We start from the raw sequence: 12,110 nt of genomic DNA, 5'->3' as shown, positions 1-12,110 counted from the left end.
TTTCTTCCCTTCTTCCCCACTGATGTCCACTCTACTACGGCGCAGTCACGCACGCAGCCCACTGCGGCTCTCGCATTTCGATTTTCGAGCGACCTGCCTGCTCCATCGCCGCCAGCAATGGAGGCATTGTCGAGCCAGGAGCGGAAGGACGAGCTCTTCGGCGCCGCCTGCGACGGCAACGTCCGCCTCCTCAAGAGTAAGCGGCCTCTCCCTCCACCTCACACTTAGGGTTTGGCGGCCGCCTGTGCTTCCTACCTGACTTGGCTTGTCTTGACTCGGTGTGCGTGCGCCAAGAGATGGCGCGGGCGCTCAACTCGGGGGGCCAAGACGAGGCCGCGTTCTTGGCGGCGATGGTGGACGACGACGGCGACACCCTTCTGCAGATGGCTGCTACCCACGGGCGGCTCGACGTCCTGAGGTACCTCGTCGAGGACCTCCGCCTCGACGTCAACCAGCCCAACAGCATAGGTTCGATTCATTCCCCTTCCGACTCGATTCTCCATCTCCTCGGGTTTCAACTCGTCTATGCTGGCTACAGCTTAATTCGGAGTAAGGGTTAGCTCCTCCAACTCCGAGATTTGCGTTTTTATGCTTCAAAATTGATGCCATATGGTGTTCGCATCTCCAGTCAAGATGTAAACATAGCTGAGAAAAAGTTAATTTATGCATCCTACGATAGTCTATGCACAAGTTACCATATCGATTTTCCCGGCCAAATAAATATACCCGTGCTGTATATTAGGCGTCTCTTCTATCAGTGCTTGCAGGCAAAATGTTGGCGCCTTGTTTGCTCTTTTCTGCTAACGTGTCACATGCGAAGTCCTTCGGTTCTGCGTCAGGATTAGTGGGAGTTCTGTTTCCGCAATTGGTTCTCATATCAGCAAATGACCAGATGTCATGTCCCTGAATCAACTTTTCTTGTCTTGTTCAAGTTGGGGACTGGACATTGGTTGGTGTGTGGGTTCACTGACATCATGATTTCTGTTGTTGCTGCTGCTGCAGGTGATACCCCGCTATGCTATTCTGCTTTTGCTGGGAAAGCTGATGCTACAAAATATCTTCTTGCTCATGGTGCTGATCCGTTAGTTGGTAAAAACTTTTTACCTCTCCATGGTGCTGCATGCCAAGGTCTCTTCCTCTCTCAGAACCTATATGTTTGGGTAACAATACATTTGCCACATATTGGATTGAATACAAAGTCATTTTGACTCCACATAGCTAGATATAAGCATCAGGTCCTATAATACCAATGCTAGATCTCCAAGGGGAAAAGAACCAGAGAGGCAGTCCGGAGATGCGATTCTATTCTTTGATGGGCCTTCAACCTTCTTGCTGCCTTTTCCTTCAGTACTCTCTCAGCCTGTGGCCATGGCTACCATGGCCTGATAGCAGACCTCAAACTTACGCTTAGGGTGACCCCTATCTGCAGTCACATCCTGCAATATGTTATTGAAATTCTCTCACTTTGATAGTTGGTTGTGTAAAATTTAGAAATTCCCGTAGAATTCCAATGAGGTAAGCATCCTATTATTCATTGCTTCTCTATTCGTTGATAATCTGGGGACAAGGCTTTTAACATGGAGCCCAGAAGTTAGCAGGCGTACCAGTCCAACAATTTGTAATACAACCTCTGTTCCATAATAAATGTCTCAGATTTATCTAGATACACATGTATTAACGCGTCTAGATACATGCGTATCTAGACAAATCTGCGACATTTATTATGGAACGCAGGGAGTATTATTTTTGTCTTCCTAGATAAACAATTAGTGCAGTAGATCGGTGGTCCAAGTTTCCGCTTCGGTTCTGTTTCTCAATTGATTGTTTCCTTAAGATCTGGTTGCAAGCCTTTCTTTATTTTAAAGACTTTGCCCAAGGAGTATAGCAAGCAGGAAACACACCATCGCGACTTCATGTTTTGTAGGTTTTCAAACCTTTGCTTTTGGCATCGTGATAGTAGACTACCATGGCACCTCTATTTGTCAACCTTTTTAGTTCAGCATATCTCGCCATATGTTCCTATGTTGCTCCCATGTATAATGATTTGGATGATGGAAAAAGAAACATCGTCAAGTTTTTGGAGAAGAACTTCGAGGTTTGGAATATAGACATATTATTTCCAATTCTTTGTTATTGGCGGTGTTGACTGTAAACTTGTACGATTGAAACTGATGGATTTTGCTACTCCCAAGGTAATGAAAAATTAAGTCTCAGTCCGACCACCTTCGTAAATTTGGTTCTGGGTAGGATCACTGGCAACTGAAGGTTACTGGGCTGTTCATGTTAGAAACACTGAAACCTGCTCCGGTGTTAATTTTTATTGCAGATGTATTGCCAAAGACAACTGCGTGCTGGAAAACATTGTGGTCTCATTAATTCCTCTTGAAACTTCCTTTTCCAGGACATTGTGATGTTGTAGAATTGCTGCTTTCAAGGGGAATTGATGTGGATTTAGGTTCTGCTCGTGGCACTCCATTACAGGTAGCTGCTATGAAGAAACAACATGGCACGATGAAGATTTTGTTGGAGCACCATGCAAATGTAAGACATCGGTTTCTTGGTTCTCTCACTGGCTGTGCAAAAGAAAAATACTGCGTTGTTGTGTCTGTTTTGGAAAGAATATCCTGTTTGGGACTAGAACACATTGAAAAACCTTCTGGCCGGTGGTACATGTGCTCTATCTGAACTAAATTATGTTGTTTGAAGCAGCAAGTTTGCAACATTGACAGTACTAGGTTCTTTGAAGTTAATTTTTTCTCAGTTTCTTACAAGTGCATGTTATGTATAACTTTCTGTAGACATATTAGTTTTTGTCTCCTTCAGACATGAACAATTGGAAACACTATGAACTGATTATATATATCATTGCATTCCACAAAACAAATTTTCCATTGACCCTTTTTCTTTGACAAGTGTAAGGGATTGATTCTTCCACTTTCCACAGCCTAACAATGCCAAAGTATCTCTTACCCCATTACGCTGGGTCATACATGATCCTGTGCCATCTAAATCGTTGCGATGCATGAAGCTACTGATTAAGGTCCGTACTCTTCCTATGGAGATTTCTCAACTGTACTTTGTATATGCAGCTTCAGTTTCTTTGTGTGTACCTGTTTTGTGGATGATACATCAAGCACTAACTCAAATTTTCAAATATTTATTCATTTACACAGGCTGGTGCTGATGTAAATTTTGTTGACAGCAATGGTTTCACTACCGTGATATATGCAGCAAAACTTGGCTCACCTGCCCTCATGAAGTGCTTACTAGATGCTGGTGCTAACCCCAATATTCCAGATGAAGTGAGTTTTATTGTTGTTCTCTGTTGTTGTAACTTGTAATGACCTACATTTAATGCATACACTCTGTTTGTTAGTTAGCTGAATATTATTTCTTTATGTTTTTTTATCTCTTGAGAGTAAATTGCAGAATGTGACATCTCGTCTGTTAAACTATGAATCATGAAAATCTCTAGTTTCTTCATAGCCTTGCCAAAGAAACTCAAAATGCTACTTATGTAAGGGTTTCCTTTGCCCCTTTCGGGTTCCTTTACTTCACAGGATAGGAAAAGCATAGTAGTAGGAATCATATGGGATTGGGATACCCCGTCTACTTGCATCCTATGATAAGAGGAATTCTCTTTGATTGCGGTGAAGGAATGTTCTATGAGGTCTGGCCTAATGCTATTTTCCTTTAAAATTTATATTGCAATATTCCTATGGGATTAGTTCCTATGAGATATGATCCCATGAATCTAACATCTTCCCCAGTAAAGTTTCTATAGGATCTCAACCCTACAAAAATCCCGTGAAAATTCCATGAATAATAGGAGCCCTGCATGTATATTTTTGTGTTAATATCACCTTTGTCCTATTCTGTTTTGACAAGTTTATGCAATACAAGAAGCATAGTAGTTGAAGCTTTGTTTATTACTGTTATAGGACTTAACCTAACCTCTGCCTTACAAGTTCAGTTAGGAAGGATGAAAAGACTGTTACATCATTTTTCCTTGCATTCTGAATCTCCGTGCATTACATCTTGCTATTTGGTTGAGATTATGATAATCCACCACAACGCCAAACTGAGCATTAGACTTTGTTTCCCGATTATTAATGAGGAAAGTTTTTTTCCAATATATTTGTATATATATCGGGAATGATTACTTATAAAGTCAACCATTTCTGCTACTCGTGCAGTTTGGTAGAATGCCTATTGAATATGCTGCCTATTATAGCAAAAGGGACATGGTTGAAGTGTTATTCCCTTCAACTTCCCCTATTTCAACGCTGCCAGAATGGAGTATAGATGGAATTATTTATCATGTGAAATCCTTTGGTTTGAAGCCAATGGTATGAGTTTTCTTCTATGCTCACTTCCATGTATTATCTATCTGTCATTATCATTCTCATGTTCTGTTCTTCTGGACTTTTTCTTAATAACTTAGATTAGATTTTTTTTAAATTTATTCCAGTTTCCAAAAAAATATGCCATTCATACATTTGGTGCCTTCCATCACTATACTAGCAAACTTTAGTCTTTGGGATGACCCTTTGTGTCACTAGTATTCTGCTAGACTGAACAAATTATCTTGGATGCTATTGTGCCAATTTGTACTGTACTTGTTTTTTTTTCCAGACATTAGTTTTTAATGAAAACAATTCACTCTCTAGCTGTACAATATAACACAATTTTTTGTTTTATATGTGTTTGTGATTAATAAGGCTATGGAAGCTGAAACTTTCAAATCTGTACGTTCCATGTCTTGCATGCTATTTCTACATATTCAGTCTAACCAGAACTCTTTTGTGATCAGGATAAACAAAAGTGTGAAATGAGAATAAGAGAACTGAAACAGCAAGCCTCAGAGGCTTTTAAGAGAGAGGAATACATTATAGCGGGACATCTGTATACTTGTGTAAGTTCTAGGACATATCTTTATTGTGTGAGCGACTGGGAGATGTTTTCCATATTTGTAAACATTTAACCTGTGCCATCACTATATTTTGTTGACACCTTAGATAGGCTTCATATTATGGTACCTCTTTCTGGCAAAACTTGTGTTGTTAAATACTTCAATTATTTCATTTAAGATATACAAAAAGAGAGCCTCTGTTTGGCAGTGAAGTTTTTCAGAAACCTAAGTATTTTATAACCAAAGTATTTCCATTCCTAGGCAATAAATAATTCAGTTATGGAAAAAGAGGCCCCATCCTACTTTTCTAATAGTGCAAAATACTACAGTTTTTGCTAATACCATGGTATATAATAGTGCAGTTTTTGTTAAAGCCAAACAACACCTCAAAGTATTGAAAACCATATTTTCAGAAACCATAGTATTCTTAGAATACTTAAAAAAACTTTGCTACCAAACACCCTTGGTAATGTTTGATCATCCCTTGGATGACATCTATTATTGCTAGTAAATAGATCGATACCCCTCCATTTCAAAATACTACCTCCGGCTTGCGCGTATTCCTAGGTTGTCAATTTGACCAACATAATATTATTTCTATAATATAAAAATTACATCGTTAGAAAGTAGAACATCTAAGATTTCTAATGATATATATTTTGTAATACATATGTTGTATTATCATTGCCAAATTTACGACCTAGGGATACGCGTAAGCCCTATGAACCGGGACGGAGGGAGTAGGTACTTCCTCTCATCCATAATAAGTGTTGGGGTCTCAGTTCAAATTAGCTCAACTTTGAACTAAACTTCCCACAGTTATTATGGATCGGAGGAGTAATATTTTTTATATTTTGAGCACCAAAATCTCATAATATATACTATATTAGTGAAGATATTTGCGGAGCATTTTTTCTCAACATATCTAATTGTATGGTCAATGAAGATGATTTTTTATGTGCTACTGATTCCATGGTAAATTTCCACAGACTGAACAAATAGAATAATAAAAATGGTGATATTTCTGATTTGCATACATAATTTTGCTGCAGTGGTTATACTATTGTTTGTACTTAGTGTTCTTTTTGTTCAGCTAAAAAATATTTTCTTTTTGTTGGTTGAAGGGTGGCCTATGGTATTTTTACCAACATAGTTTTTGCTGATTGGGATGCAAGTTGACCTTCGTGATTATGGTAGCTGCAGAATGTGCCAATTAAAATGTGAACGCTAAAAATTCATGTGAACCGTGAACAGTTCAAATGTCTGCAGGAATTTTGTTTTTGAACCATGGTTTGATTTTATTTTAAACTACGAAACTTTAACCCTAGATTCAACCCATACAAAAATCTGACTGCTATTAAACCATCCTACCCGCTTAGTAATTACGAGGTATTTTAACATTAGCAGTTGTGTTCAGAAGACCGAGGAATAGAGTACTGTTATACACAAGTTTTTACCTCGATATTTATCAACTTGTACAAAACATTTGCTGGTGGTTTTTGTACAGAAATCTCTATGCCAATTAATATGACATGCCTGAGCGGTATCCTGATTGGTACTCTGTTGTAGGTAGTGCTAAAAACTATATGTGATTGGTGTACAGGCAATGGAATTTGAATGTAGTCCAGATGATTATGCAACCCTATTGGCAAACAGGAGTCTCTGCATGCTGCGCATGGGAGAGAACAAAAGAGCTGCTCTCTCTGATGCTACCCAGTGCAGAATGGTGCGACCTTTTTGGCCAAAAGCCTGCTACCGACAAGGGGCAGCTTATATGGCACTGAAGGTAAAAAGAACCCAGTAATTTTTTTTCATGCATCCCTGATCAAGCGATCACAGAACTGATCATCTGCTGGTGCCTACCGATAGGAATATGAGAAAGCATGTGACTCTTTTGCTGATGGCTTGAAGCTTCAACCTACAAATACTGATATTGCGAATGCTTTAAGGTAAGTGGTCCATGTTTTGATGACGTGAAAAGTTTCATGCTGTCTTCTGCTTCGTATGTTCATTAAAAGGCCAAATCGTTTCACACATGTATCTACATCGTTCTAGAGTGTATGCGATTCTTTTTCCTCTCTGCGTGGGCAATTGTTTAGTGGAAGATGGCCTCCATCTCCAGACGGGGACCACATGGATACAGTCATCCAGGGTTTGTTTGCGTTCGTTTAGCTAGAAGTAGGTTTGATTTCTTCAACTGGAGTAATTTTTTTTTTCGAGAATTTCATTGAAAGGGAAGAGTTTGTTTACACGCCTCCTAGGGTGTACCTCCCAGTCTACACATCCTAGGAGTAATTTTTTGTTTCCACTGGGAAAGAGCGCCTAGATTTGATTTCTCTAGTGCATGTGTTTGTTGTGATCAATCTTTCATGGCAAGGAGGCTGTACACAAATTTCTGCTAATATTTTTCAAAATAATTTTGGTTTCAGGGAAGCCCGCGAGGCTTTGAAGAATGCTCGTTGCTCTGAAAAGTAATTGACGTAGCTGCATTTCTGCTGACAGACTTAACTGGAGAAGTAGAGTCTCTGTTTTGTTGGTCGAGCCAGGATAACTCTAATGTAAAAACTGCTAGCTAGAATGCATATCTTTTGTGCTTTTGTATACATCATTTCGTATTTTAACATGTCAGGGTTCACAGAACTGCAGTATCTTGTTTCTGTGTCGAAAATCCTTACCGTCCACAAAACACTGAGCTGGTTATTGATACGGATGTTGAATCATTTGAGGCGTCACCTAAGATTAAGCAACGGAATGAAACCTGGGGAGTTATGCTGAAAATAGATACCGACTCAAGCTGTTCCTGAAGCATGCGCTCGCCATCAAGGGTGCCTGGGCTTGAGACACAAGGCGGCGATGAGCATCCAGTAAGGAGACATGATCGACTCTACGCATACTTCGTAGGGCAATGAACCTTACATTTGTCCACCAGTGAAGGGAATGGATACTAATACGGTGCATGCTTTTTCTACAGTAATCAAGGCAATGATAAGATTGCTCTATCATTGAGAATTTTGGTTGAACTTTCTACTGTTGTGATCCGCCGTGCAGCTTCCGGCGAGTTGCCGCTACAGGGATTGGTTCCGATAGGCATGCATGCGATACTTGCACATTAACTTGGACTCTGGATCGGACGCATGCAGTTGGCTAAGCTGGACGTGGACATGATATGCATAAGCATAAGTAGATTTTTTTACCTCTGTTTCGAAATGTAAGACGAAGGTAGTAAGAGCATCTCCAGCCGCGTCCCCCAAAGCGTCCCCCAAAGGGATTTGGGACGCGCCGGACAAAAAAACCGTTCCAGCCGCGTCCCCCAAAGCCCATTTTTGTCCGGCGCGCCCCCATACGATGTCCGGCGCCCCGAGCCCGTCCCCGTCCCACAGGGGACGCACCGGGGACGCCGGACACAACGAAAAGCGAGACGGGGAGTGGCGGGACCGACTCGTCAGCAGCACAATAAATTTTTAACCTAACCGTCGCCTACCTCGCGACGAAAGTTATTGGCGGTGCAGTTCCCGCAGCGACGGTGCAGTTCCTGCAGCGACGCAGCGACGGTGCAGTTCCCGCAGCGACGCAGCGACGGTGCAGTTCCCGCAGCGACGCGTCCCGTCGCGTCTAGCTCTGCGTGCCGGCGTTAATGCGCGCCACCGCTCCCCACCTCCCTCCGGCCTATAAAAGGGCCGCCTCTCATCCTCCCCTCTCACACACAAACCCTAGCGCCTCTCTCCCAAACCCTAGCCGCCACCATCTCAACAAGACTCGACGCTATGTCCGGTAGAGGCGGAGGCCGACCTCGCGGCCGTGGTCGTGGTCGTGGCCGTGGCAGAGCTGAACGCTCGCCGTCGCCTTCCACGCCGCCGGCTTCATCATCGTCGGAGATGGACGTGGAGCCGGACGTGCGGTTCGAGTTCGTCCTCGTCCTCAAGGGCGACCCGCGCGGCATCCAGAGGCTGCCGGACTCCTTCGCCGACTACGTCGCCGGCGACGATCGCCCGCGCACGATGCATCTGCGGGAGGCTGCGTGCAGCTACTACCGGTGGATCGTCGACGTGATCTACGACGCGCGCGGCAAGATGTACCTCAACATTCGCGCGGCACCACAGCATCCAAGCCGGCTTCATCCTCCTGTTCTCCTACTTCGGCGACAGGGACATGAGCGTCAAGGTCTTCGACGAGACGCGGTGCCGCCGGGACTACCACGGCGACAACACCGACGAGGAGGACGACTGAGTGTTCTTTCTTCGCAGCGAACACGTGCACGGAGGTTTCTGCCTGTTCGCCTCATCGGTAGAACCAACAAGGGCACCATCCTCCCGCTGGATTTTCCGGTTTACGTGATCGGGTGTGCCCTCGAGTGTTCTTTCTTAGCAGCGAACACAGGAAACCTTCGATGCACGGCCTAGTTAGGTTTAGTTTCTTTGCAAAATTTTATATTTGTGTCCACGACGGTTCAAACTATGTATTAGTTTGTGGAAAACCACGTTCCAAACTGTGTTTTCGTGTAAACCACGTTCCAAATTATATATTAGTTTGTGGAAATTGAAATAAAAAAAAGCCAAAAAAAAGTATTTTAAATGTTTGGGGGAGGCGTTTGGGGGACGCGGCTGGGGAGCGACGTCCCCCAAAGGCGGCACGAACAAAACACGTCCCCCAAACGCTCAATCCGGCGCGGTTTGGGGGACGCTTTGGGGGACGCGACTGGAGATGCTCTAATACTTATATTTTAAAACGAAGGTAGTAATACTTATATATCAAATGCAATACATAATAAATAATAATGAGATATGACTAGACATAAAACGTTGCCAAAATGCACACTCTTACTGCACAATAGTACACGTTACATATTGTTGTATTACTCACTTAAATTGTCATGAAAGTACAATCAATGTGTATGGACTCCTCAGCCATCTCCGACCGGCGATACCAGCAAGAGAGGCTTCGGTTTGGCCCGGAGTTGCAAAGGTGACTCTCAAGTTTCTGTAGAGAGTAGAGGGGGAAGTGAAGAGAGAAATGAGAGCCAAACCGAACACTCTATACCACTATACCAGACACTTTTGTGAAATCCGGACAAGATTTGAGGACATGAGATGCTCTTAGATGGAATCCTTGCGCTTTAGAGGTCACCACTAAACCTAAAAAAGCCGGCTAGAGCCCACTTTTCCCTCTCGGTTACTGCAATGATTATCACAAGATTATATTTGTTAAGCATGACGCCTTTTATAAACTGTTTCAGCATAATGTTACCTAATGGTAAGAAAATACACATGCGTCTACCTTCACCTAGACAAACACCAATTAAGCTACCCAATGCAAAAGAGGGCGTCTATTTTTTCTTTCCAAGGCACATGTCTAGCTACTTGACTTCTTTAAATATCCTTTCTGTTTCTTCCCTCTCAAGACATCACTTTGTAGATAGAGTCATGGATACTTTTGAGGCTACCACCAAAGCTAAAAAAAACTTGCTAGGGCAGAAAGTGTCTTTGGCACATGAGCACCAACGCTTTTGTTTTCTAAAAATCATATTTTTGAATTCCAAAAAAATGATATTAAATACCCACATACATATATTCTGAAGATACGGTATGAATTTTGGAGAAAAATATGTTGTATTTTGAGCTATACGAAAGAGACAAATTTCTGACAAATATCTGCCCCTATACACGTAGCCACAAATTTTTTTTCTTGTAGCTCAAAATACAATGCAATTTCTAACGAAATTTTTCACGAGTATTCAGGACATATATGTATTCACGGAATAAATGTGACGATTTTTTAAAACACAGATATGCAAATTTTAAATATTTTGAAAGCCAGGAGCATAATTCTGCTTTAAATCTACAAGTAGTCATGTCTGCTTCCTTGCTATGGCCCCATTTTCACCCTCGCATAATTCTTGCAAGTACGCTAAAAATGACGCTAACAACATAATAAACATTTTGTACAGTGAATAGTCCTTGGACCCCAACATATATGTGGATTCTAAGGCCACCACTAAACCTATAAAGTTTTGGTAGGGCCTGTTTTGCTCCTCACTCTTAATTCTTGCAAGGATTATTACAAGATTATATTTTAAACATGAGGATTTTAAATAAGTTGGCATAGTAAAGAGATACTTGGTGATTTCAGTGTCCCCTTACAGAAAGAAAAAGGGAATCTATAGCCCATAGCCCACCGGCCACCAGCACTTCATAAAAGTGATATAGTAAAGCAGAGAGAAGTAAGGAAGGAAGAGAGAAGTAAAAATAGTGGACGTGACAATCTGCAATTACCTTGCACGAGAATGGAAACCTTGCACATGGCAGGTGAGAGAAGAGACGGGTGGAAAAAACAGAGTGACGGACGGAGAGAGAGAGAGGAGAGGAGAGAAAAGTGAGGGGCTAGTCTCCGGTGCCTCCTTCCACTTCGATAAAAACCCCATTCTCCTCGCACCTCCATGACCCCAATCGTCGTCTACAGAGGAAGCCATTGTGAGGTACGCTCAATCTGCTTCCAAATCCAGGTCTCTCTCTGCCTTAGCTTCTTCCTGTTAGTCGGAAATCCGTCTCTTTGCCGCGGATCGCGCGCTACTGTTCTTCACTTCTTTTCTAGAGTAGAGGGTTTTCAGACTTCCAGGCTGTTTTCTTCATGAAACAGGGTTTCAGCCTTTCAGCCTTTCAGGGTTTTCCAGTGCAAGTTCTTGGATTTCTTTCGTAATTGATCTGAGGGGTAAAGCGAGTAGCATTTCTAATCGACCTGTCTGTGGAGTGTGATTTTACTTGTTCTCTCCTTTATTTTCACGGGTAACAATTTCATATGCGTGGTAAATTATTTTTACCAAGTTTGGCTCTAACTTTAAAGATCCTGTATGTTCGCTTCCCTGCTTTCTGGCATGATAATTAGTTCTAGATCTGCCTGGTAATTAGTATTTCATATGACATGTGCTACCTTTCTCTGATATGTATGATCTATCTTTTGTTAGGGTGTATAATTTCACTTTCAGAGCAAAGAAGAGGAAGGGGCGGATCTATGGGCAACTGCAGGAGTACATGTACGTATATATGTCTGGTCAATTCTGATGTTCAGATTGTGTCTTTTATAAAAAAAACATCAGATGCAATTTAGAGCATTAATCGCTTGGAAAAAGTCAGGGTGAATATGCAATCCTAGCTCCGAACTGAAGAAGCGCTTGCCTTCACCATCATGTCAATGACTCAGCAAG

General features: G+C 42.2%; 1 protein-coding gene across 1 annotated transcript; it reads left to right on the top strand.

Moving 5' to 3' along the window:
• Positions 1-117: 117 nt before the first annotated feature.
• Positions 118-7,616, top strand: LOC124647122 (ankyrin-3-like). Its single transcript, XM_047187105.1, has 11 exons — positions 118-196; positions 295-468; positions 1,003-1,128; positions 2,402-2,541; positions 2,945-3,040; positions 3,174-3,302; positions 4,197-4,349; positions 4,814-4,915; positions 6,516-6,698; positions 6,782-6,861; positions 7,342-7,616. The coding sequence occupies exons 1-11, from the start codon at positions 118-120 to the stop codon at positions 7,385-7,387; spliced, it is 1,308 nt and encodes a 435-aa protein (XP_047043061.1). The 3' UTR covers positions 7,388-7,616.
• The last annotated feature ends 4,494 nt before the right edge of the window (positions 7,617-12,110 follow it).

Source organism: Lolium rigidum, chromosome 4, assembly GCF_022539505.1.
Source record: "Lolium rigidum isolate FL_2022 chromosome 4, APGP_CSIRO_Lrig_0.1, whole genome shotgun sequence".
In the NCBI taxonomy this organism is placed as follows: Eukaryota; Viridiplantae; Streptophyta; class Magnoliopsida; order Poales; family Poaceae; genus Lolium; species Lolium rigidum.
The sequence above is the reverse complement of the archived record's forward strand: the minus strand, read 5'-3'. Positions and strand labels throughout refer to the sequence as shown.